The sequence below is a fragment of the Oculina patagonica genome, chromosome 13, assembly GCF_052425735.1.
Source record: "Oculina patagonica isolate OP01 chromosome 13, crgOcupat, whole genome shotgun sequence".
Lineage (NCBI taxonomy): Eukaryota > Metazoa > Cnidaria > Anthozoa > Scleractinia > Oculinidae > Oculina > Oculina patagonica.
Window position 1 is genome coordinate 18347654 of NC_135770.1, and position 27787 is coordinate 18375440.

General features: G+C 37.6%; 1 protein-coding gene across 1 annotated transcript; it reads right to left on the reverse strand.

Moving 5' to 3' along the window:
• Positions 1-1822: 1822 nt before the first annotated feature.
• LOC144634584 (uncharacterized) lies at positions 1823-26216 on the reverse strand. The gene is made up of 15 exons (XM_078493596.1): positions 26033-26216; positions 21814-21902; positions 20401-20484; positions 14583-14780; positions 14340-14438; positions 13569-13664; positions 11709-11786; positions 11313-11525; positions 10801-10887; positions 8514-8609; positions 7172-7249; positions 6768-6980; positions 6283-6369; positions 4695-4898; positions 1823-4244 (listed from the first exon to the last, which is right to left on the reverse strand). The coding sequence occupies exons 1-15, from the start codon at positions 26127-26129 to the stop codon at positions 4053-4055; spliced, it is 1911 nt and encodes a 636-aa protein (XP_078349722.1). The 5' UTR covers positions 26130-26216; the 3' UTR covers positions 1823-4052.
• Positions 26217-27787: the final 1571 nt, after the last annotated feature.

The following is a 27787-nucleotide window of genomic DNA, read 5'->3' on the forward strand; positions in this document are numbered from 1 at the left end:
GTGATTGGTTGGTTTTCAACAGCTGTGATTGGTGCATTTCGATCCTCGCTGTTTCTGTGTCCTGTTGTTCCCTCAGCGGTCCGCTGTCGTACAGTTCTCCTGTTCTTGTGTTTTTTTATCGTGGGCATCCATGCTTCAGGAATTTCAATTCCATTATCCCTGTTGATATTACTAGGATGAAGTCTTATGTGAAGAAGAAGGAACTTCTTGGCAATCAGTTATTTAGTAAATGTTTTCAAACCGTGTTATTTTCGTTCAGAAGGACGCATGGAAGTGGACTATGTACTATTTCCCCTCTATTTTTTATTCATTTATTTTCTTGCTTTTTCTGACAAGTTCGAGCGAGGTGAAAAAGGGGAATGGAGAAGCAGTGTTGTACTGAAAGAATTATGATGTCCATTTGGGGATGCATTTAAAATATAACAGTTGTTCTAGGGTAGATTGGGTAGTGTAAGCTGCTTTCCTACCAAAATCTCTGCGTCCTAGACAATAAATACAGAAAAAAAACCTTCGAGTAAGAACCAAACATTAGAGAACCGGGATAAAATTTGCAAATTAGACCCCCTTTGTAAAAGAGACAATTTAGGCTAAAATTTGGAAACAAGTTCTTATTTTCCAAAATTGATTAAAATGTTTACTATTAGGAAAATAAGTTTTGACAAGGCATTACCGTACAAGTATATAATGCCATGTTCTGAGTGATTAGGGCTTCGTTTTTTTAGGCCGAATACCATTAGAAGTTCAACAATGTAAATTTTTAAGAACCTATTAAGAGTCTAAATAACCTAAATTTGTGTTAACTACCATATATGCAAAAACCTGTTTAGGCTAACCGGAAAAAAATAGGTACTTACTCGCGGATTTTTACTCACCGACCAGTCCCAGACATAGTGAAACTGGATTTGAATAGGATCAAACCGCGGCCTTGTTGGTAGCACGACGATAGGCCGCGTTTTAAGTTCAAGTTTCTTTTTGCCACTTTAATAGTTACTGAGGTAGTTTAGGATTAACCCTATTCAGACCGGGGGGGGGGGGGACTTTTGCGGCCCGCGCTGACTTTGAACTTTTATAACTTTTTTAAGATTTAACCAAACGCTGCCAAACTTTCTGAGTTTTCCTAAAATTTATCTGGCAACAATTTGGTAGGGTTGGATGATGTGTCAGGAACTTGTCATCACCATGGCAACGGCATTTTGACAGGCATGTTTTCCCAAATTTGTAATTTTGCGTGTTTCTGTTAATAAATATCAACTTAAATGGGATTATTTTTACATTTTTGCGGGTTTAAAGCACATTCTTATTCATTTTGAGTACTTTGCAGTGATTTTCGGTGGTTTTCTGGCATTTTGGAAAAATTTTGAAATCCAAGATGGCGGATCCAAGATGGCGGCTTTTTTGACATCATGATGTAATTGTCACGTGATGTGACGTCACCATCCCACGTGACGTATACCAAAAGAAAGAGTTTCGGACGTACAATACATCCTATAAGTTTTATGGTGATTGCTTAAATATTCTGGAAGTTACAAAGGGGGGGGGGGGGGGGGGAGGGGGGCTTCCGAACCCCGGTCGGAAAAGGTCCAAAAAAGCCCGGTCTGAATAGGGTTAACGCCCCCTCACCTACCGGCAACTTTCCTTTGCATACTTTATGTGTTGTTTTATATCTTTGATAATTTCAGTCTCATTCAGGTTGATCGTTTGGTTGTTGTTATTTTTTTAGTCAGACACTTATTTAATATACCAATTAGTTGACCGATGCACAATTTCTACGAGTAACCTAGTTTTCCTAACTTTTCCCTCGCTGTTTTGATTGTCTGCATTCAAAAATATTTTGCCGTAATTATTTTATCGCTAATTTACAGAGCTTATGTTTGTGCCTGCTCTTTGCGTATCTAAAACTTTAGAGGCTGAAAGCCAATGAAAAAATGCAAATAAGAACAATATACAGAAGACGACAACATTTAATTTCTGTAAAACACATAGCTCATGGGCTACAAAGATTCCAATATGCAATTGGAAAACTAGTTCAAACAAGGCCAGACGTTTGGAGCAGATTTACTGAAATCCCTAGCTTTTCCAGTCTTGAATGAAAATTAATTACTTCTTAAGTAAGGGCCAATCAATTGACTGTTACTCAAGGCCAGATGTCAATAAAACTGCTTAATACGCACAGGGGACTTTAAGGGCCTCTTCATATGATCCCGGTTGACCGGGCTGGCCCAGTTACCGAGATCTCGGCTCACTCCTATTTTCTTTGTAGAATTTTCGATGTGTTCATATGAGAAGGCGGGCCAGCCCGGTTACCGATATCTCGGTTTCTACAACCGAGATATCGGCAACCGGGAAAAAAATTTTCCCATACGAACACTCCAGCCCGGTCGCCGGGACGCAGCATTTTTTGAGAAAATAGCTTCCCTTTCGTAACTGGGCGGTCAAAATGGCATTCTTTTGCCTCGTATCTATTTCCACGTTAGAAATATGCGAATTAGCTTTAAAAGTAAAGTTAAAAGGGTCGATAAAGCTACGATAGTCGCGAAAGATGCAACTTTATGTGTCGCCATTTCGGTCTCGTTTCTTGAATTTTATCCCCGTCAACCGGGCTAAAATTTTCCATATGAACAGACGTCAAAATCCGTCTTGGTAACCGAGACATCCCGTAAACCGGGCTCATGTGAAGAGGCCCTAAATTTTAATAACCAAAAACGTTTCGGTTTACGTATCGTCAATATTACATTTTTTTCTCAGACTAGAACTAATTACAAAATCTTTTTGAAAAGGTTGTCATATATTAACTATGTAGACGATTTTAAACTTGCCTAGGTACGAAGAATATTTGTAACTGGAATACGAAAGTTCTGTATATATTAATTTACGTCATTTTTACAGATACCGCAGTGGTTTTATTATCTAAAATTAAGTAGCATATATTTTATATCATAATTTCTTCGAGTGAGTAGATATTTCGAAAGATTTTGTATAATCATGATTGAGCCCAATATAAATTTGATTGTGAATCAATTGGGAAAGAACTGGATTGTAATTGTGAAATTTACAGGCTTATCATTAACCTTTGTTTGCCACTCAAACATCAGCAAAATTTTCTCTTCTGCTAATTATATGTGTGAATAAATTATTATTCAAAGATATGATTCTTCGAACTCTTATCTACTGATGAAGGGCAAAGCTCGAAACGTTTGGGTTTTAATTTCAATAGGCGATTTGCATGATTGCGTCATTGACTACAACTATCAGAATCAATCGCTTTTTCTCTTTTATCACTCTTATTAGAGCAATTGTTTTTCAAACCCCACCAATAATAAAGGAAAAGCGAAATGGATTCTTGTAGTTGAAGTCAAACGAGGGCAACTTGCAAAAGTGCTATCGATACTTTATATAACATTTTTCTCCAGTTGTGTGAACTGGTGAAGAAACTCGCGTAATGCTCGATGGTGAATTGCTTCAATTCGGGTAACTTCAGAGAATTTGTAAGCAAATGTTCTCATGTCGAATAAGTTGACCAGGCTTACATCATAGTAATTGCCTTTTGTCGTGTATCTACATCTGTGCTATACACCGCAGTCAGTGAACAATTGAATTAGCTGGGAGAAAAAAACGCTAATCGAGTTTCATTCCTTATGTAAGAAACTGAAATCTAGAGGCCAATTTAACCATCAAAACTACAACACAAACGTCACTTATCCCAAACAATAAATTCTAAGAAACTCACTGAATTTGCGGTGGTTTATTGTAGCTAAGATTCTCGGTATCGAAAAAGTAGGCAAGGCGTGTGTAAATCCAACTGGGCTTGTCTTGTATGTTCATCTATGCTATGGATAGTTAGTAATGTTTAAGGATAATTGAAAAGGATCCGAAGGAAAAGAACGTCATTATTCAGTAGAGCTTCGAGTAAGCTATAACCATTATTTGCGGTGTAAAGCTCACTTCTTATTTCATAGTCTCAAATAATTTACAACTTAAAGTTACGTCATTTTAAATATACTAATATAAATCTATACATATATCTTATTGGAATTATGCTATTGTGACGTAAATCACGTTGTCAAAGGACATTCCCAGTAATGCAGGGAACATTTCTTGTCCGCGTTCCTGGGTCGAGTAAAAAGAGTGGAAGTTCCTCTGCAGTTGCATACGTATGTCCATTTTCCGGATGGCTGTCGCCCGGCATTAAGATTATACTCTTCTGCAAAAGTCGTGGAACAAGCTGCACCCACTATCCTTTTTCCCTGTCGAGGAACCAAATAAATGTTAACACTAGCTAGCGCCAGGCCTCCTGCGTTTATAGGAAATAAGTTCATTGGATGAACTGTGCAAGAAGTCAATGACGAGGTTGCTACAAGTAGTAAAAGGTCTGCGTCGAGCCAATTGGCTGATATCGCAGGACCTTATCCCTGTTTCTGTTTCTGATTTAAGAGACTTGGAGTATTTCCTCCCCCCCCCCCCCCCAAAAAAAAAAAATAAATAAACAAACAAACAAACAAAATAAAGCGAAAAAAAAGACAAAGAAAAGACTTCTACAACAACTCAAAAGTACAATCAGTACTAAAGGTAAAAATATACATAGCATGCCGTGTTACTCTTTATGCCCTGCGCCTTGTTCGCTTTAATGCGTACTGTGAGAGCGAGAAATAAACACAACAAGTTCCAATCTGAAGAAGCATCTACAATGTACTTACATTGGGTTCAGTTATACTTGCTGAGCCGGTAGGAGGACGGCCTCCAACGTAATCCCCCTTCACTACTTTGTACTGGCATGAACTAAAGTCTCCAGCTCCCTTGGGACCTGGGGGACCGATGGCTCCCCTGGCCCCAGCAGGTCCTTGACTTCCATTGAAACCCCGAGGTCCAATAGGACCCGTCATCTTGCTGACGTTGTTGATCTGTGGATTAAACAAATAACTTTTAATTACCCTGATAAGATTGCCACGCCATTAAATTTCGTTTCCAAGATGGCGCAGAGAGCACCTGTGTCGTAGGCGAAGTTTCTAGTATCAATTTGCGGGAGCTGAGGGTTTTTAGCACGCCATTTCGCTACGTTGATATAATTTAATTCACTCGAATGGCCGACTGTTCGAAAGGAAAAAGAAAAATTGCTACGAGAAAAAATATTTGCAAAGCAGATAAGTTCCAAAGACATTTCTTATTCGCGCATGCACGAAAAATCAGTTGAGGCGTACTGCTAATCAGTCAGATCAGTATCGAATATCTATCTTATTACTTTGTCAAAAAAAAGCTTTTACTATTAGAGAGATAACGGTCAAAAAATTAGGATTTATTGCTTCTTTTCAAGAATCCTTTGGTTGCTAGTATTTCAACTGGTCTTAAGGTCGCGCAGGACCCTTGCAATCATTAATGTGTATTTATTTAAAGAGTATGCACGAACTGCCGGACGACTGAGGTCGACATCAAACGAAATATTCATGAGAATATTTGTTTTTAAACTCTTTTGTACAAGTAATTACTAGTAATTGTTCTCAGCTTTTTGCACGTGCGCTGGAACATAGGGAATTATCATAATTAGACTCACAGCTTTGAATATGTCACACGTTGTTGTAAACATTAACTCGGAAGGTCTTCGGAAGCCTCAAAACCTGCAATTTTGTGTCCAAATTTTCTCCGCCGATATAGAATTTCAAGAGTTGATTCGCGAGGAACATAAACTTGGTGTACAGTATGTTGCCCTATTACCGGACACTTTTTCCTTACGTAATATCTACAAAACCCTTGTTTTTTTGGTATAAAAATGTACTCTATTGTGCTATGACTAGAGCGAATTTTTAAATTTTAAATTTCCTTCTCAAAATGAAGATAGCACGTTTCAAAGTTTAGATTTCACATCTTTGCTCTCTTAGAAGCCATTAACTTGTAGCGGTTTTTGTGATCGAAAATTTTGTTCTAGCCATAGCACAAAAGAGGTTATGATTTATCACTAAGCTATATAATCATTTAATTTGGTGCGCTGTTCTAGCTGAAAACTTGGACACAAAATCGCATTATCTGCAGTTAAACATTTTAAGGCTTGTAACATCACAGACAACGGTCATCTCTCAGTAAAAGGACAATCATGATGTAATTCCATCATCCCCAAATGTCCTTGTTAAGTTTTAGAGGAATCGATGTTCAAAATGTGGTGAATTAAAGCTTTACAAGATAGCACTCCGTCAAGAAATTTGGCTAATAAATTTATTAATGAGCAAGGGTCCCGCGCGAACTTAATTGCTTTGGGCGGGGATTCTATTCTTCTTTCCTTTTTTTTTATCTCACCTTTTTTGTGATACTTGTATTAATATTGATAAGTGAAGCAAACAAGGAGGCGTCAGAAGATTGAAGGAGCACTTGCGTTTGGTTCAGCTGCAAAAATTACACAATAAAACTAAGTTAGTGTTGCCCATTGTGTAACGTAATTTAAGGACCATTTCGTTGCTGTGTTCTTCTATGCCGTTTAAATGTGTGATTCTCTCATGTCATTTAATAGCCAAAGACTTTTGTTAATGTAAATTTTTTTGTTTATTGGGTGAATTTTGTATTACAGAAATGTAACACGGCCGGTAAATAACGGATTTTTTTTTTTTATTTGTTATTCGTAATCCCAATCAAATTATTTAATCCGGGATGCAATTTATTTTACAGATATGTTCGCTTAACTGCGAGGACTAAAAATCTGAAAACTTAATAATATATAATGTACATTCATTGTTAGGTTTACTTTAAATCTCCAGTGCATATTGTGCCGACATATCTACATTTACCTGTTCGGTTAAGTTGTCTGTTACTTTCTTAATCTGCCCAAGAAGACCAGTTTTCGTTGAGTTAATCACAGCCCATATTCCCTGTAATTCTCTCCTCGTGAAATTTCCTGCTAACGACAGCGCCGTTAAATGTTCTCGAGACATTTCCTTTATATCTTGACGAGTGGAGTTTAACAAGTTCTGAAGGCTCTGAATTTTCTTGAAGTGCAGCTCCTTTGATAAAAATGTGAGATAATGGTCAGTTGTGAACAGATAATTAATGTACTCTTGCATTTATGTAAAGGCTCGGCACTAAATGTACAAGTGTTTTGGCAAACTAATCGCCATTTTAAGATACAAAACTAATAACATTTTCAATTTTGTCAATTCGATCAATCGTATTATTTATAACACTGATGACTTACAGTTATTTGTCTTGTGCTGTTTGATTTCTGTTCCTGGATTTCGATTTTTGCCTCGAACCCTTGTGAGCGTTTTTCCACCTGGAATTAATGGAAAAACTCCTTATTATAAGAAAGTCACTAATCCTTATTAGTCGTAAGCTCTCCGAACAAAAGCAATAGCAGTAGCAAAGGAAATATTTGTGACTGACTCGACTGACAGTAAAATATGCGTTGATATTGTCAATTTTTTCGCCTGCAGGGCGAGTGCAATTTGTAGACTTTGAAAAATTTACTCGTGCTTATTTATCCCAAAATCCACGAGAAAAATCATGTGAATACTTATTAATAATATTCATGAAAAAATTGCGAGAAAATAAGATGCGCAAATCTCGTACAAAAACAATTTATTCAAACTCGGCAAATATCATCACGCATTCATTCAAAACAAGATCAAACCCCGAACAACGTTTAGGTTCCTCGATGTTTTAAAAGTTTTTAGTCGAAAAATCTGGCTAAACAGTCAAATGAATTCTCTGAAAAAAGATTTTGGGTTTAACCTTTTCCAGATCGATATTTTCTTCTTCTTTTTCTACTTGTCGAGCTTTGCTTGAGCGCTTTCAACTCGACGGCCAGCCAAATGAAGCTGTTTCGCTTTTTATTTCAACACTTCCTTGGACGAAACATTCCTCTGTCTTGTACAATAGAAAACCTATAAGTTCTGTTCTCTAAGTACAGTGTCTTTCAAGCGATGTTAGCATAACTTTGAGGCTATCTGGTCCATAATCTTCGAAAATGTGTTTGTTGTTTTGGAATTCGGCGAATTCGGTGTAAATAAATTTGCTCAAGCAAAGCGTGAAGCTTAGTCGGCTTGTAGTTTTGATTCCGTCGGCAATTTCCTTGTTAGGAAACCAGTTATTCCAAAACGAGAATGAAAAACCAGTGCTTTTCAGTGCTATGGTATTTACAGCTGTCTTCTGGTCCTCTACTGTGATCAAAACGCCAGCCATTTTTTTCATTTGCATCCCGAAGCAGATCCAAACTTCGCGCCATTCGAATCGCGTTTAAGCGTTTGGTTGGCCCCCTGTGGCTGCCTTTGTTTATTCACCAATCAGAATGCCGCGTTTGTTTCTCTTTATTGCACTGAATTTCGTCATTTCTGCACTGAATTTCGTCATTTCTGCAGCGAATTTCCTAAAAACTGCATTTCTCTAAGCCAATCAGATTCGAGAAATTTTTTGATGTATATTATTACGATAGAAATAGAAATACAAACAGAATTACGATAGAAATAGTTTAATAGTTTAATAGCCACATTGAAATAGTTTAAAGCAAAGATAAAATTGAACCGCCGGTGATGACTTACATTTTCCCTGAATGAGTCAAAAGAAGATGTCAAATTGGTGCAACATTTCCTCGTTTTATTTAAATTAAACCAAACAGTTTCCATTTTGTTGTCCACCTGTTAAAAGAAAGGATACAAAGTGAGTTTTCATAGTAAATGTTTGAAACCCCGAGGTCCAATAGGAACCGTCATCTTGCTGACGTTTTTGATCTGTGGATTAAACAAATAACTTTTAAATACCCTGATAAGATTACCACGCCATTTCTCTTCCAAGATGGCGCAAAGAGTACATATACCGTAGGCGAGGTTTCTAGCACGCCATTTAGTAACCCTGAGTGATTGATATAAGTACGTTAATTCCGTCAAATGGTCGACTGCTACGAGAAAATTTTTTTTTGCAAAGGAGACAAGTTCCGATGTAATTTCTTTTTCGCGCATGCACGAGAAATCGGTTGACGGGTTCTGCTAATCAGTCAGATCATTATGTAATATCTATTCTTTATACTTTGACAAAGAATAGCTTTTTTTTTTTTTTTATTTGCAAGTACTTACAACATTAAACATACAACATTACGATGATTACAGAATATAGATAACTAACTTTACAAAAAGGAGCTACTTTACAGTACAGCTAAGACAGTGTGAGAAAAAAATAGTTACAAAATTTACTCTACTTTATGAAGTCAATACTATTAACATTACAACACTAAGGCTAACAATGCAAAACGAAATAACAAATAACATTGCCTATAATTGTTACCAGAAAAAAAAGAACAATGTAGCGAGAAACAAAAAACAAAAGGAAACTAAATGTTTTGTAAAAAATTCCATTTCTTGCTATAGTTATCGTATTTACCGGATTTGATAGCAATATGTTTTTCTAACGATAGTTTGTCGCGAACGAGGGATATGTACTCGTTAAACTGAACTTTATTTTTTTGGCTGGTGTTAACCCTATCCAGACCGGGGGGGGGGGGGGGAAAGTGCCCGCGCCGACTTTGAACGCTTATAACTTTTTTAATATTCAACCAAACGCTGCCAAACTTTGCGACTTTATCTAAAATTTATCTGGGAATAATTTGGTAGGGTAGCTTGTTGTGTCAGGAACTTGACGTCACCATGGCAACGGCATTTTGACAGGCATGTTTTCCCAAATTTGTAATTTTCGTGTTTCTATTAATGAAAAATAACTTTAAAGCAATTATTTTTACCTGTTTACGGGTTTTAAGCACATTTTTATTGGTTTTGAGTATTTTCCTGTAAATTTTGGGCGGTTTTCTGACGTTTTGAAAAAATTTCGAAATCCAAGATGGCGGCTGTTTTGACATTATGATGTAATTGTCACGTGATGTGACGTCATCATTCCACGTGACATATACCAAAAGATGGATTTTGGGACATACTATATATCCTGTAAGTTTCATTGTGATTGCTTAAATATTCTGGAAGTTACGGAGGGGGGGCGGAATCCCCCGCCCCCCCCCCCCCCGGTCTGAAAAGACCAAAAATAGGGTTAAGGTATAAAAGTATTTTCCTAATATAATAAGATGGTTTAGGGCTAAACAACCACGAGGAGAGTCCAAAATACCATATAAGACATCTAAGTTCGAAAGATGGACACTTTTTCTACTATGAATATTGTACCAATCTTGAAAATCTACCTAGAACGTTTTTGTTTGAGTGCATTCTATAAAAAGGTGCCAGATGGTATGGAGCTCGGTAGGGCAAAAAGGACAAGTTGGGGAGTCAACTTTCTTCATCTTATGTAATAAGCTATTCGTAGGTAGGATGCGATGGATGATCTTGTACTGGAACATCTTCATTTTGGTTTCTTTTGTAACGTTAAAAGGTAAAAGATAAACCTTACACAGATTGTTTTTTTCTACCCCATATTCAATAAGTTTCCTTTCTGCTGTGGGGGGGAGATAACTTTTCCAGGGATAACAGTTTTTCATAGAGAGTTTTACAACTCAACGAATCGCTTATTGAATCAAGGGGTTTAATGGGTAGTTGGTTGTTAGAGTTTAAAAGCTTTTTCCACGAGCGAGGGAAAGCAGAAATGATGCTGTAATACTGTAGAAAATTAAACTTAGTCTTGAATTTTTCGCAAAGAGAATTAAAAGATAGAAAGCGATTTTTTTTCTGTGTTAACTAAGTCAAAGAATAGCTTTTACTATGAGAGAGATATCAGCGAAAAACTCAGCCATTTTTTTTTTAATTAGAAAATTAGGATATATTGCTTCTTTTCAAAAATCCTTTGGTCACTAGTTGGTCTTAATTGCTTTGGGCGGGGATTCCATTATCTCACCTTTTCTGTGATACTTGTTTTAATATTGATAAGTGAAGCAAACAAGGAGTCTTCAGAAGATTGAAGGAGCACTTGCGTTTGGTTCAGCTGCAAAAATTACAAAGTAAAACTAAGTTAGTGTTGTCAACTGTATAGCGAACGTAATTTAAGGACCATTTCGTTGCTGTGTTCTTCTATGCCGTTTAAATGTGTGATTTTCCCATGCCATTTAATTAATAGCCAACGACTTTTGTTAATGTGATTTTTTTGTTTATTGGGTGAATTTCGTATAACAGAAATAACGGAAAAAATAACGGTAAATAACGGAAAAAATATTTGTTATCGATGAGGAAGAAGTCAATTATTCGTAATCCTAATCAAATTATTTAGTCTGGGGTGCAATATATTTTGCAGATATGTTCGCTAAACTGCGAGGAATAAAAATTTGAAAACTAAATAATATATAATGTACATTCATTGTTAGGTTTGTTTTAAATCTCAAGTGCATATTGTGCCGGCATATTTACATTTACCTGCTCGGTTAAGTTGTCTGTTACTTTCTTAATCTGCCCGAGAAGACCAGTTTTCGTTGAGTTAACCACAGTCCATATTCCCTGTAATTCTCTCCTCGTAAAATTTCCTGCTAACGACAGCGCCGTTAAATGTTCTCGAGACGTTTCCTTTATATCTTGACGAGTGGAGTTTAACAAGTTCTGAAGGCTCTGAATTTTCTTGAAGTGCAGCTCCTTTGATAAAAATATTAGATAATGGTCAGTTTTGAACAGACACTTAATGTACTTTTGCATCTATGTAAGGGCTCGACACTAAATGTACAACTGTTTCGGCAAACGAATTCCCATGCAAAACTAATAACATTTTCAATTTTGTCAATTCGATCAATCACATTATTTCTAACACTGATGACTTACAGTTATTTGTCTTGTGCTGTTTGATTTCTGTTCCTCGATTTCAATTCTTGCCTCGAGCCCTTGTGAGCGATTTGCCACCTGGAATAAATCGGAAAACCCCTATTATAATAAATTTGCAAGAACAAATTAACTTATCTTCCTTTTCCCTTCCTATTTCAATGCGAGTAATCATGTCAGAGTCGGTAAAAAATAAAACTCCTTAGTCGTAAGCACTCCGTGCAAACGCAAAAGCAAAGGAAAGATTTGTGACGGACAGTATGTAAAATTCAATATTTAACGTAATGAAAAGGAATGAACTCTAGGTTTTCAACCAGCAGAAGTGATTTAAAGCTAACCGCTTTTAAGATTTTGATAGAAGTAGTTTAAAGCAAAGACAAGAGCTCTTAGAGCTTACAACTGCGCTGGTCTCGTGATACAATTTCGTGTTTCTAAAACGACGAAGGCCCTTATCCCCTTTACCTGCGTCGAACAATGTCGCGACTGACAAACAAGATGGTAAGAAAACAACTTGCGTGGCATTTCATGGTTGACTAGTTCCATCCGAAATTAAACATTTTTCTTGTATGCTAATGGTGGCCAAATTCCCACGACCCTAATCCGTGAAGCCAGACGATCTATTAAATCGGTATCCAGTGTTGTATCGAATTAATGCTTAAGAGGAAATCCGCGAGGACTTCGAGTAGTTATTGGAAACAATTATGTACCAAAACTATTTACACCTGATTGCAAGCTTTTGTGTTACTGCTTCAAATATCTTATCGAAAGAAGTCTTTTCTAACAACACCAAACATCGAAAACAAATTTCGAAGTTCCACTGAAATCCCATGAATCGCTTAAAAGATGTGAGCTTTTGCCCATAGCTTGTGAACTTTGAATATCATTTTCTCAGACTCTGATAAGAAATTGTTGTACCAGAATTATTTCCACCTTATTGCAAACTTTTTTGTTACTGCTTCAAATATCTTATCAAAAGAAATCTTTTCTAACAACACCAAACATCGAAAACAAATTTCGAAGTTCCGCTGAATTCTACTGAATCGCTTAAGACGAATTTACAAAATGGCTACACGTGAGATTTTGCCTATACCTTGTGAACTTTGAAATTCATTTTCTTAGACTCTGATAACAAATTGTTGTTGGTGTTATCACAGATAATTACTTACATCTTTAACTTTTATTAAGGGTAGGAAATAACGCAATAGGATTTAAATCATTCTGGTACTTGATTTTTGTCCAACATTAGTAAATATTACTCGACTTCCTAGTGGATTCCGTCTTAAACACTAAACAATCATTTCTTGAATGGAATATTGAAGCAAAGATTTAAATCAAATTTGAGAAGAACACTTGAGCTGTTTTTAACAGAGTGAAAAAAGAAAAATACATTTCGCTTAAAAATAGAATATTTCACACTAAACCTTCAAATGAAGACCAAAGGTTCTTAAATTTTTTCATAAGTAGCTGAATAACAACTTTAAAACATTGCGTGACTGGCCGATCACAATCAATGCCTTGCGAAAGTGAAAGTTGTCATGTCAGCACATTCTTTGACACGAACGTAAATGGTATTTACGCACAGTATCAAGTCCGCTAAAATATATTTTTCTTCAATAGCACGACAATTTAGTATTTTCTTTAAGTCAAAAACTTTAAAATCGAACATTTTACATTAATCATGCTAATAAAGGACTTGTTTTCGTAAAGTTTCCAAAGGTAACTGATTTATAGCTTCGAGACGTTGCGTGACTCGAGGTTTGGCCGAGCGGGGGCATCAGTCTACTCACCGACAAAAAAAAACCCCGTGCAGAGCAAGAACTGCGCAGCGCAGTTAATAAAATTGAACCGCCGGTGATGACTTACATTTTTCCTGAATGAGACAAAAGAAGATGTCAAATTGGTGCAACATTTCCTCGCTTTATTTACATTATACCAAACAGTTTCCATTTCGTTGTCCACCTGTTGAAAGAAATGATACACAGTGAGTTTTCATAGTAAATGTTAAGAAACCAGAGTGGGGTGGTTGATTATGTCCAAAATATTTTTGGTAAATGACGTATAGGCAACCTAACCAGTAGTCTTTTGTGATTTATTTGCATGTAATATGTAGACACAAGTTTTGAATGCCCCGGAGAGAGCTCAGGAAATAAATTCTGATGTTCGAATGAAATAATAAAATGAACAAAAATCCCAAGTCACAAGCCCAGTGCTGAATTGAGTCCTGTTGTAAGCAAGTCAAGCCGAGATCTTTAACTCGGGCATCTAGATATCATACACCTTAACGCTGGACATTTTTTTCTTGCAAACTGTTGACGAAAATTATTTAACTCACGCATTTAAATTCCTGGGCTACGTCAGCAAACATTCTTCTCAGCTACGTATTTTATAAAGCACGATCGAGTGCAGTCCGAGAAATCTCCCTTCCCCGCTTTATATATGGTTGAACCCAAGCGGGAGAAGAGAGAGCCCAGGATAACTTGCATGCGCATGCTAAATTCAAACTAGTCGAAAAATGACAGAGGAGTGTGACGTTACAAACTTGGAAAGCGCGCATTCCATGTCCAACGTTCGGGTTATCTTTCCAAGGTTACAGTCTATAATTATTAAAATTTAATAAAAGTCACTCAATCCTACCTTTGTTTGCAATTTTTTTAGCTGGGATGCCATGTTAGTTAACAGGCTTTCCTTTGACTCATTTACATCCCGCCGAATATTTCTTAATTTTATGTCAACCTAACATAAAGAAAACATAATAAAGTAATTTGATTATTTTCTGTCTTACGATATCCTAGTCCGCTTGAGCGCCTCTTAGAGGCCTGCCAGAAGAAAAAATCTTACAGAAATGAATGTCCATATCGTTGGGATATAAAAGAATACCTTGTTTGTTAAGTTAGTTGTCTCCTCTATTGTGGCATTAACTGCTTTCCATATGTTTCTTAATTCGCTCAACTGACCGGCTGTGGAGTTAGTCGCGTTCCTTAACCCAGCGATCTGTCCAACAAGTGCAGCCTCAACTTTCTTTAGTTCACGTTCCGTGGATGTCAAGCGTTCTGTAAGATTTTCGATTTTCTCTTCCTAGATGCAAAAGGGTAAAATTAGGACAAGTATTCTTACACCATGTGGTAATTCCCGGGCCAACGCACGTGTGATATTATTTTCAGTAACAGAAATGACAGTTGAACTTCAGATTCTAAATGGGAAATAGCATAGGCGTACGGGCGGGGGGGGGGGGGGGGGCCCCCCCCCAAATGGGCCCAGAGGGCAGCAAGAGAAATTTGGACAAAGCCCGTTTTAAAAGAAGTTTTTTCTTCGAAGAGATAGATATTTCCTATTTTAACCTGAAGTCAGCAAGTTAAAGCAGTTAAAGCAGTTAAATTCACATGAGGCAGTGATTTCTTAGCGCAGTGGTTTCTTAGGGGTCATGTGTTCATATCCATGCAGTGATACCTGCTACGTACATCATGTTCTGCAGAACGATCATTCAGTGCGTTGCACAGATTGAAAACTTACCTCCGCAGCACCTGACGGGGTGACAACGTGTAGGAAGGCCAATAAGGCCAAGTAAAATTACAAAACAAATGCTTCTCGTCCCCTCCCGCTTCATTTTTTTGGGGCCGCCTCTCTTTTGTTATTATTTGTTTTTGGAAAAGGTAGAACGATAAAAAACTTTCACTTTGTACGGAGTAAGATATGGCTTTTGTCTGCCTTTAAATACAAATTAAGGCCAAAACTTTAAATACTTGTTACGCTGGTCCGTACTGGATAGGTCAAATACCTTGCAGGATTTATTTTGGAAGTGCGCTTTTAGCCTGGAGAATTTGACGATGGAAGAAAAAAACATCGATTTTCGAACAACACAGGTATGGAATGCAACAAAACAATAAAAAATTAAAATATACCAAAAAATGAGCCCGCACGCTCTCTTTTTTAGGCGATGACGTCAGTCAAGCCTTATGCTAGAGGCAGTGGGCGGAATTTGTACCACTTTCTGTTTCGATTCTGTTGCGATCGACCGATCAATAGGACTCAATAGAACCGAATGAGTTAACAAGAAATCGCTGCAAAAAACACGAAGCAAAATACTCCTGGAATGTTAGAAAAGACTGATACAAAGTATAAACGAAAAAGACAAATTATGTATTTGCGTGTTTTATCAAATTTAGTGGACAGACATGATCACGTCTCTAAATTTACTAATACAATGGAAACGCTTGACCGTGCGTGTCGCTCGCGAGAAGTATTGAATATCGTATATCGAATGTCACACTACAAGATAACGCAACTTTTTAACCGGGCAGAGACTGGGCCGGGCCCGGTTCATAAATCGCCCGGAATTTTTTCGTCGTAGTAGTCTTGTCGGTAAATCGTTCCAGACCCGCTCGGCCGCTTCCTTGGCCAGGATTCAAAACACGCACTTTTGATATTTACTCGGCAGGAGCTATTAAATCAATCTTCTATTTAAAATTTTATCTAAAACCCTGATTTCTGTTAAGCGTGAAATATATGTGTTAATGTTATTCAAGCGTTTGGCTCAAGAGAGTACTGTCAGTACTGGGTTGCGAAACCGGTGATTGTTTTGACAGGTCCAAACCGCTATGTCAGTCACGCAATGTTTTTGAAGCAAGCTTTAAGCATATTAAACTGCTTAAAAAAAGGCTGGTAGCTAGAGCATTTTTGAGCCAGAATAATTCTTTGAAGATACTTTCCGAATTAATCATGTCCATTTTCATCCGTGCACAGTTGAGCCGGCAAAGTCGCGTATCAGAGGCGATTGAATGTTTGCACAGCAAAATAATCTTTAATTCTATTTTGATTCTTGATGAAAAAGCTTTACTTCAGTGTTTACTTACACACTTCCCAAGACTTCAGAAAACAAAATGGTAATGTATAGTTTTTCTACGAAGTATGATGGAATTTTTGAAAGGATCCGTAAAGCCAGCAAGTAAAACAAATGGTCTACAAAATGAAATCTTGGTGCCACTGCGGGTAATTCCATTAATTGTAATTAAATTCTACCACGGCATGCAAAATTTCACGGTTTTGAAATTTTCTAAATCTTTAAGCCTTTCAAAATGTTTCTTGACCCCATCTTGAATAAAAATTCATTTGAAACTTTTTTTCATGTTTCTTTCATTTGTTCAAGTTTTAGTTGGGTTTTTAGGCTTTTGAAACGAACAAGATCTATTTATAGATTGAGGCACCGTGTGATGTTTTTGATTACCTTGTTTGTCCACAGGCGGCCCAGGCTCTCTCGTTAATTATTTGCAACGGTCGTTGTCGGTTCGACTCAAGCGATCGAAAAATATGCTTCATAAATTGACGAATTTGAGATCTTTCGTTCCTAAATTACAATAAACTGTAAGCCATATAAATAAAGATCACTAAGCTATTGTTGATTGTCTGTTATTGTGTGATTTTGAGGGGTTTTGGGACGTTTATTCCTCGCTTGCCGCTGACGCCCCCTACTAATAGTAGGGGGCGTCAGCGGCAAGTGGGGAATAAACGTCCCAAAACCCCTCAAAATCACACAAAAGCAGACAATCAACAATAGGTAAGTGATCTTTATTTATATGGCTTACAGTTTATTGTAATTTAGGAACGAAAGATCTCAAATTCGTCAATTTATGAAGCATATCAATCGCTTGAGTCGAACCGACAACGACCGTTGCAAATAATTAACGAGAGAGCCTGGGCTGCCTGTGGTTTGTCGTAGTAGTTCGCTCGGCCGCTTTCTTCTGTTTCTTGGCCAGGATTCAAATCTCGCACTCTTGATATTTACTCAGCAGGAGCTAAGATTACTCTCCTATTTAAAATTTTGTCTAATACCCTGATTTCTGTTATTAAAGCGTGAAATGGATATTTTTGTGTTTATATTCAAGCGTTCGACTCAAGCGAGAACAAGAGCGCGAAACCGGTGATTGTTTTGACTAAGCTTTTTTAAAGTCAGTCACGCAATGTTTTTGCAGCAAGCTTCTGCTTTTAAAAACGGCTGGCAGCTAAAGCATTTTTGGGCCAGACTCTACTTTGAAGATGTTTTCTGTTTAGCAAGAATTGTGTCCATTTTGTCCATTTTCATCCGTGTACAGTGGGCCGACAAAGTCGTGTGTCATAGACGGATTGAATGTTTACACAACAAAATATAAACCTTGTTTTGGTTCTTGCTCAGCTCAGAAAACAAAATGGAAATGTAAGTTAGTAATATAATAATTTCTACAAACTAGAATGGAATTTGGATCGGTAAAGCCATCGAGTAAAATAATAGACGGCAAAAATAAAAACTTGCGCTTTGGCTAATTTTACGGCTTTAATTTAAAGTATTCAAATTTTTAATGCCATTCAAATGTTTCTTGGCCTCATCTTGAATCTTTTTTTTTTCTTTTTTCACATTAAGTTGGGATTTTTAACAGCATATGTTATCTAGTACGCGTGATCTAATGCATGCCCTTTTTTAGTCTTTTTATTTTCGTTTGTAATTTTGTTTTGAAGTTTTTCTGTTATTCTTGATATTTATGTAACTCGTTTTATTTTTATTTAATTTATTTATGTGACTCGTTTTATTCGAGCAAGAGCCAATACTGTAATTTTCTGGTTACTCCACTCATTTTTGCGAGAAATAAATATATTTTTTGGTTTTTCATTCGGGGGTTTTTAATTTCACTCGGAACCGAACGGCGATGAAGAAATTACCTGTTATGTATCACGCAAGCAAGAACTGGCGTTTGCGTGACTGCTTCCCAAAATGCAGCATATAGGCAGGTTTTTCGATCGAAGAATCAGATTGACTTGAAGAGCTGGCGTGTTTAAAAGCTAAAAAGCTTTCTAATTTTTTATTATTCCTTTTTTGTGTGTGATACATTCTTTTAAAAAACCTTAAACGCTTCTTAGTTTTTAACGAATTATTTCTAATTGTTTGTTTGTTTTGGCCGTAGATCATTTGTAATGCTATTCAACTGTTTGAGTTCATTTATTCAAGATAAGAAATACACAAAACGTATTAAACTTGTGTGTCACAGCTACTCGCCCCTAAACTACTGCTCGGCTGGCGCCATCACAAAAGTGCTGAGGAGGGCGGGGAGAAGGGTTAAGAGTAGAATGTGTTATGGGAAGGAGTAGAGTCGAAAGCTGCAGGGGATGGGGGAGGACGGAGTAGGAGGGGAGCTATTCGAAGGTGAATGGCTAAGAAAAGGGGGAATGGGGGGAGGTGGGGGGGGGGGGGTTGAATAAAAATCCATGCTTGATTATATCGCGAAACCTTTTTTTCATGGTTTTCTTATCAGAACAGCTGTTCAAAATTTTATGAGTAGTCTGCACTTTGTTAAGTGCATAATAATGATAATAATAATAAATAATAATAATAATAATATTTATACAGCGCTATTCAGCTAATCTTCCATTATCCTTGGATAAAAACTAAAATCTAAAAATACCGAGGTTATTCATTGTTCAAAAAAATAGGAAGCCTAAGCAGGAATTTGTTCAAGCATGGACAAACAAACCACAGACTTGTGTGTTTCTCAATTAAATGGTATTTTAAAAGTTTTTGCTGCACTTGCCTAATCAAGTAGTTAAACATTAACCGCCCGGTTTTAAGCTTTAAGCTTTAGGCGTCTTGTTGTTGAACAATCATTCAACACTGAAGTTGTCAGCTACTTTTATTTAGTATACGTTAATTTTCCTGAAAATAAGTTAAGACCCCTTTGGGAAACGTCATCGCCTCTGCATGCACTGCATGCCGTTTATTATAGAAATCCGGACGAGAAACATTTTTTTTTACTTGGCCTAAATTATTACGTGTAATCACACTTGTATTAGCATTTGATGGGCATATTCCAACTCTGTAGTCACCAATGACATGGATCGTATTGTTGATATCTTCGGCCGTCGAAATGGTAGGGACAGCTATTTCTTTTAACGTGTTTTATGAGCTCATATGATAGATTATTATGTAAGAATTTTCACTTCATTTGTAAGCCTATGTTAGTGCATCGTATGACCCTCGTTTCTTCTCGACTGTTTCGTAAAAATTTGGGCAACTTGCGAAATTTTTTTGGGCAAATGTCTCGCCGCCCCTCCTGGCAAAAAATTGCCCGTACGCCTATGGGAAATAGTAATGTATAACTCGCAGTGCAGCGGCGCGCGGGCAAACTATCTTATACAGCTCCCTCCATTATTGAACAGGGCTTGCATATAAGAACCGAATTATTTAAGGATTTGTTTGTAACTTGATGGTTGATGTTACTTTACACTGCAGCTAATTGTTGTATACTTCCCCAGCTATCGCTAATTGTTATTATTAATTTAAACTGAATAATAACAATTGTAGATAGCGGGGGAAATATTTGATGATTGCTCATTGTTTTGCTTACAAGACCTCGTCAATTTTGTTTTAAATAAATTTCGCCTAGTTTACTAACACTCGCACTTCGTTTACAGCAACACGTACAAAACGAGTTAAAAAAAAAGAAAACATCAGTGGCAGAACACAGGAAAGATCCGGAAACGCAGCATAATCTATAAGCTTTTATACAACGTGTTAAAATCTCCCAGAAGTGTCTTAACAAAATCAATATGCACTCTTGGCAACAGTTTCATTGTACAGTTAAACACAAAACTGAGTCATACCAACTGGAAGAGTTCATTTTCTGCTGTAATTATGAATACACTGATCATGAACTTATCTCTTTAAATGCATCACCTGGAAAGCCATCCACGTTATCCACTTAGCTTGCTTGGCAGTTTGGTTTGCCAGCAATGTCCTCAATTCGTCAATTTGTTGAAGCTGACAGTAAATCACAAACACGGATGTCAGTTAAAATTATATGGTGGTAGAGTCTGTATGGTGGTAGAGTCTGTAATACGTTCTTCCTGTTGAAATAACAGTTAACACATATTCTTCATTCACATTCCAGGGAAAAGACACTTAATGGCAGTACTCATGAGTGTACTGCTTGAAAATGCACCGGCAGTCCTGGGGCCTGCTCCAGTGGGGAACAAGCGAAATGAATACGCCCTGATCAAATGGATCAAATTTTCTCTTAACATAGCATTTTAAATGGCTTTTTGCAAACTTGCGTGCAGTTGCCACTAAACTTGCGTGTCCGTTTGGCCATGCACCCAACACAAGTCTGTACGCAAGTTCAACTTGCGATTAATTGCGTTCACTTGCGTTACCGTGTTACCAGGGCTTGACAGTTGTTATACACCCTTTTAATAAGTCGAATGGCCATTTTAAATTTTTATTTTTCCGCGAATGACGTCATTAATAAAATACTCAAAATGACACCTCGGCTTATTACAATGGAAGATACTTCATTTTAATACGTCATTCGCGGAAAGTTAAATACTCAAGATGGTGTCTCGACTTATTAAAATGGTGTATAAGCCCACGACTCCAGTCACAAATTAATACGGAACTGAACAAGATGTGCAAAATATAATAACGACATCGTTAATGCTCGCTCAGTACAACTTAGTGACTGGTTTGCTGACTGCAGTCCTCCCTGACATTTGTGGTGCTAGTTTTTGACAACTTGGCAATGTATGTATTGTTCAAAAGCCTGAAAAGCTTTAGAATTCCTATCTGATGTCCTTTATTTTATGCAAAATTGGAATACTACTCAGCAAGTTCCATTCCTGCGATTTGACAATGTATAGATACTGTTTAACACTTGTAGTAGTTCTTTGGTCTTAGTACAATATTTTTTTGAACAAATACGTTTATTGGAAACAGTCAAACTCTCGCCTTGCGGACACCCCGCTATTCATGCGGACACTCCCTATTACGAACAAAAACCAGATCCCCAGCGAAAGAAGTTTGCCGGACTGGAAATGGCTCTCGCTATAACGGACACTAAACGACGCCCCGAAAGTGACCGCTATTACAAGAGTTGACTATAACTAGAGGAACAGCAAACGTCAAGAAGGCAAGCAATCTTCTGAAAATTCCCTGATCATGAAGAAGTGCCAAGCTCAAACCTTTGTTTTCTTTGCAAGGATTTTGAAACCCATCTATTCAACCTAGTTCGTCAATGATTTGAAAATATTGTCTCGCTCTATTATTTTATGATCTTTGAACTGTTAAACCTGAAATTTTACACAGTTACATTACCAGTTTCCTTTCCAACGTGGTAATATTCTCCGACACCTTTTTGATTCTGTCATCATCGTCTGATGTCATTGCGCTTGTACTACCAATCCCTTAGAAGTGAAAAATACTACAATGTATTTAAGTTTGTAAATTATCTCATTTCCATGTGAGACCTACCGGGCTAATACCCAATCCATAAGTTTTCTCTGGTACTTGCAAAGATCCTTAATTTGCTGTAATGCTAGCACAACTGAACTCAACGCAAATTTTGAAGAGTTTAATTTGGTAATGTTTACTGAAGGGGAATTAGGGCAGGTACGTTTTTTATTGGGGGCGGGGGGGGGGGGGGTGGGCCGGGGCCTCAGAGGGGAGGGTCATCAGTAAAAATTTTACAAATTTGGGAGGGCTAAACCTGTTTTTTTTTTTTCACAGGAGGGGGAGGATTAAACTTTGTTTCGGCATTGAAAAAATTTAACAAGAGAAAAACATAAATAGCGGCAACAAACATAACATGAACAACGCATTGTTTGCAAAAAGACCCTAAAATGTCTTTTTCGTTTCACAATGCTTTCATTATCCTTCAGTTCGTGAAACAGACCGCCATTTTGTTTTCAAAGCGTATGCTTTTCCTTGCATAAATGAGTTTTTCAAAAATGGAAAGTAGTTCCCAGTTTTTCCAAAGGGAAGATAGTTCGTTTTGTTTGGCCGGTTTCCGGCCATCAGTGATGGAATATTTTCTGCTTGGCCAGAAAACTGGCCGTCTGTGGTAAAAGGGTTGTTCATGATTTACCACTATTGGCTAGAATCAAATATATGAAAAACATTTAAGAGTACTTACGTATTCTAGCTAAATAAAATGACAATGTACGGTTCTGTTGAAATAACCTAATTCTTCCTCCAGAATGCAGGAAATTCACTCTTAGAGGCCCAAATTTTAAAATTTTCCCGGGGAAGCATGCCCCCGAACCCCCCTAGAAGGTTGAGCTTTCGGAGCTGTACTCCCTTCTCTGCCCACTCCAAAACTTTTGCCGTCTACTCCACTTCCGGTTATTTTTGTTTCCAAGGAAACGCTGAGTAGGTGGGGGGAGACATGTTTTTGTGTTGGTGTTTGTGAAGGGTCATGCATCAAAACATTCTAGGAAGTGGGAGGGCCACAATTTTTTTCGCAAAAAAATTCTAAAATACCCCGGCCCACCCCCCCCCTCCCCCTAATAAAAAACGTACCTTCCCGTAGAGTGTCACCAGGGAAAAGACAAATAAGGTAAAACTAAATAAGAAATAAAAATAAGAAGGAAATTTGAAATCATTTGCACATTAAAAGCCTGAAAGGATGGCCGTCGCTCACTGCTCGCCGCTCACCAGCGGCCCTCTCATGCCTCAATCTACGCCTGTGATGGTGTTGAGCGATAGGGAAGGCGGAAAATAAACAAGTAATGTCGCGTGACTTCCCCTGTATCTGTTTATCTAAATCCGTTTGTCACTGTCTGGTGTTACATTGACCATTTCAGTTCCTGGGTCGAACATTGAATTCATATAAATTTTTGAAAGTTTGCGAATAAAACCCTAGTACGTGAACGAGAGCTATTGATCATGAGCAGTACTTCGTATACCGTATAGTGTCTTTTTTAATGCTGTTCAGGGTGGTCCTTCAAAGAAAGCACTGCTTTCGAGGCATATGTTCAAGGGGCGGTTTTGTATTTTTTTTATTAACTCTGAAAATTGAAATGTGATATATTTTAGTAAAAAATGAATTGGTACCTTTGTGAGTGCAAGGGTTATAAATTGTTATTTTTATCTTTGTTTTGCGGCTGTTATCTTACGGAATTTTCTCGATTTTCGTTGGACTGACAAGCCAAATCACGCCTCCCTTGTCACTTATCGCTATTTCATTCATGAGCAAAAATGCGGAGAAATGACCAAAAATACAATTGACTTGACGACAGATATCTGTCTATTCCTGCACGTAATTAAAAATCCATCTCAAGATTGTCATCGTATATTTAGCTGCACTTCGTTCTAGCGATTCCTTTCTGTTGTTTATCTGGTTCTCTGAAAAGCAGCAATTCACCCATCCACTTCGTAACTGCAATTTCTTTTCAACTTAGACTACGAATGTTTAATCTGTCTGTACATGCAAGACAATAAAATATACAGACACAAAAAAGCGAGTATAGGTTTACTCTTTGAAATTAAGCGTATTAGTTTCGTAAACGGTTTACGAAATTTGGGTTATTTTTAAGTACTTGTAAAATCGCGCTGGTCCACAGTCGAGTCGCATAGGTTGAGAAAACAAGATTTATGAACATCTGAGAAAGAGCTATTTTAATTCTTTCTGTACCAATTACATTTAAGCTTCTCAATATGGCAATGGCGAGCACAGACTGCTTTTATGTTTTAAAATCAAAGACACTGCTGGACAACATTTACGACAGTTTGTATCAGGTTTGCATGCCTTTGTTTTTTTTTTCTCATTGATAACACAGCTACCATTGTAATGAATATAACATTTTGCACAAGACTTTCAAGAACTTTAATAACGACTGTTGGTTAAAGCTCAGTGGAGGCAGCTAGATTATGTTGTCTCAACTTTTCAATTAAAATTCAATTGGGTATTTAGTTGATCTGTGGGACAGATCAACAATCTATCTTCAGGAAAGGACTTCTGTTGAAGATTAGTCTGTAAAATCACAACACTTCAAACTGTTTACATTTTAACACATCCTTATTTATTGTCCTAGTACTGAAAGAAAGAAATCTCCTTGACAGAAAAAAATAAGCCATGAATTCGAAACACTAGAATGGTCTCATGAGGTCAAAGCAGCCTGGTTTCAGATGGATATTCCGCCTTAGGGCCAAAAGATGTTTGGAAATCCAAACACATATCGTTTTCTGCAAGGATTTCATATCATCATTAAGAAGATGTGATTCGATATCGCTTCATACTTTCTTTTGTCAATTTATCATGGCATGATATTGTCTTCAATTTAAAGGACCACATACAAGTCGAAAAAAAGGAATACAAATCTACCCCAAAACATCAAAACCATGACTGTGTTCACATCGCGGCCGGAAAACTACGATAAGAGGTTAATTAAAATAAATAAAGAGGTCTCATTGAGATAAACCAGACAGTTAAAAATTAAACAAAAAGCAAACACCAGATAACGAGAGACCTTTACTTGAACTTGTACAGAGCCCTCCTTATTTGCGGTCCTTTCTAAGCATGATGTAACTAGATTTAAGTAAGAAGAATGAACACCCGTTCCAACAAAGGAATCCAACTATGCTCGTAACTTTAGAACTAGTTGCCGAATATAGTCTTGTAAGGGAAAAAGTCGCTAAAAACGACGCATGATCTACGTATAAGACCGTTAGAAGCTTATTTATAGTGAGATCAGTGGACACAATTGCAAGCTTTGCTGAATAAACATAAAGCACTTTTACATTTAAAACAGGTACAATTCATTTTATTCCAAACTTGACTCCGCTTTGGAGATTTTGCCTAACTCACTTCTAAAATTGTTTATAACTTGGGTAACATAACAAAGGGACTTTTGCGAATTCTTGACCTCAACTGGAGTTTTAATTGTGGTTCTCGTCAGTCTGATAAGTAAGTTCAAAGTTTAGTTGAAAGCCATGGAAGGTGCCTTTTCGACTTGCCTTAATCTGAAAACCTAAAAGTACCCTTAAGAACTTTTTCCGTTTTACTAATCTGACGAGACCTTTTATATTACCATCTATCTGGAGCCACTTTCAGTGGATATACTTGGAACTCACTGTAGTTTGGTTATATACCAGCAGAATTCGTCGGACCAGGCAAATCTAATACTGAGATTTATTGTCCCCAATTGATACTTGTTTTTTGGAATGGCTGACGAGTTTTGTTTGTACTTTGGGCAGAACTTAGTGCACATCTGTTTTGTGTCTTAAGCCGGATCTAGCGAAAGGAATTTCCGCTTCTTAACTCGACCGTTATGAAAACTTCGTCTCCAAAACTATAAAACTTCAGGAACGTCATGTTTATCTTTGACGTTTTTCTACTTACTTGAACACTCGAAAACGTACGAAGGAACTGCACGTCGTTCCTTTTATGACGCAGTTAAATAAATAATTAAAACGGCACACAAAATTCGAATTCGGCTGTTTCAAGGCATCTGCAACGAGTTCTTCGTTGCAAAAGATAAAACTGTCCCTAGACGAGTAGGTGGAATTCCTATTTTTATCAATACGGCCGGCTTACCTGCATTGTCGCTACAAGAACAGTTTCCCACTCCCACTGAACCAAAGAGAATGAGCAAAGTAAGAAGAAGTGAAACAATTGATGTGAGGCAGACCATTCCCAACAGGATAACAAGTGGTCTACTTAGTGGCGTTTTGCTGCTGAGATTCTCGTCCTTGATGTCTTTTAACGTCCCACTCGCATTCCCGTATCACGTTTATGTTCTCTCTTTTAGTCACTCGACGTTGTCCCTGCGCTTGTGGGGCTTTCATTAATGTGGGCTCCATGTCTTCTTCATGAACAGATTCAGTTTGTTCATTAAATTGTTGCTGATAGACAGGATTCACAACCACAGGTCTTCGAAAGTCTCTTCTCGTCGAGCGACTCGACGAGTTAGGCCGATGAGGAATTTTTGTTTCTTCCATGGTCCATGCTCGTGTTCTCTCGGGATGGACTTTGTAGGGATGAATAAACTGCGCCATGGTTAAAGACACCACCCAACGCTCTTTTTTCAACCAAATTGGCTTTAATCGTATAGTTCTAGTAAGCAATTCCTTGTAAAAGCCCGGTTTTTACCAAACGCGGCAAAACACTAGGGCATTAAAGGCGCGAACTTCGATGTATGTGACCTAACCACCCTTGAGAGATAAGATGACGAAACCCCCGTGGGATTGATAATATCAGGTGCACCGGATTGATTCTTGCGTGTTTATCACAGACTGATCCGCAACCGGTCCAATCTGCGACCAAACAGGATGAGGAGTATCGTGTAGCATTCAACATGCGCTTTGAAGAATGTGGTGGGAGGCCTTTAGATCGGATGATGTGTTGACTCATAACCGGCAGGTCTCTCTTTCTGAATGAGTTATTGAAAGGGCTCACGCTGTTTGTTTTTAACACCAACGAAAACTGTTTCTATTCGACTTTCCGCTAGAATAGCAAACACAGGAAGCAAGCAAGTCTCTAGGTGCATGCTGCTTTGAGAGGTTTCGTGACTGAGACTAAAGTGAATGAACAAATTAATCAAAAGAATTAAAACAAAATTATCACGATTTCTTCACATGCCTGTAGCCAAAAAATATCGAGAACATTTAACTCATCACGTACAAAACTCAGTGAGTATAAAGTTTTCTAAACATTTGTATAAAATTCTACACAGATACTTGTAATGTTGATAAACTACCAATAAAATGTAAAAAATGCCGTGATGTCATAGTCAAAAGACCTCCCGTATCGTCCAACAAAACGGAACAGCTATGTTGTTGTTTAAACAACAGCTCACGAAACCACGACGTCGGCGGATGTATTTCAAGCACTTGTCGAGGTGTCCAAGGAAGCCCCTGTTGTCTCATGCAGAGTTCTCAAAACCTTAATAATAATTTCTACATGTATGTTTTATACCCGGCAGTATATTTGCAAATGTTGAGTGTTGGTAGCAATGCATTGGTAATACTGGGAACTGGTCAGTTACGGACCCGGCCCGGGGTTACGGACCGACCATAAATAGAAGCTCTTATACAATCGAGAGGCTCTCAGGAGCTTTATGGTGGTGCGGTGGAAAAAAGCACGATGTTTCGAGTCAACAGATCATGTACGTGGTTTGAATAGCTTTAAATTGATATCTTTATTTTCTAATCAAGAGTGGCAATCCCCGACGTAGCTTAGCCCCCTCAAAGCGACAGGAGGAAGGCTCAGCTTGCCTTGATGCTTAAAATACAAAAAGAAATTTGAAAAATAACGGAAAAAGCGAATGGGCAGAATTTATAGAGCGTTACG

What these genes read in the sequence shown, in the direction of transcription:
- LOC144634584 (XM_078493596.1), bottom strand. Translation starts at nt 26,129, where the DNA reads ATGGTCTGCCTCACATCAATTGTTTCACTTCTTCTTACTTTGCTCATT. An exon ending in CCACGTTGGAAAGGAAACTG is followed by an intron (nt 20,485 to 21,813) that starts GTAATGTAACTG and finishes ATTTACTGTCAG; the next exon opens with CTTCAACAAATTGACGAATT. An exon ending in TAACGTGGATGGCTTTCCAG is followed by an intron (nt 14,781 to 20,400) that starts GTGATGCATTTA and finishes TTTTGCATCTAG; the next exon opens with GAAGAGAAAATCGAAAATCT.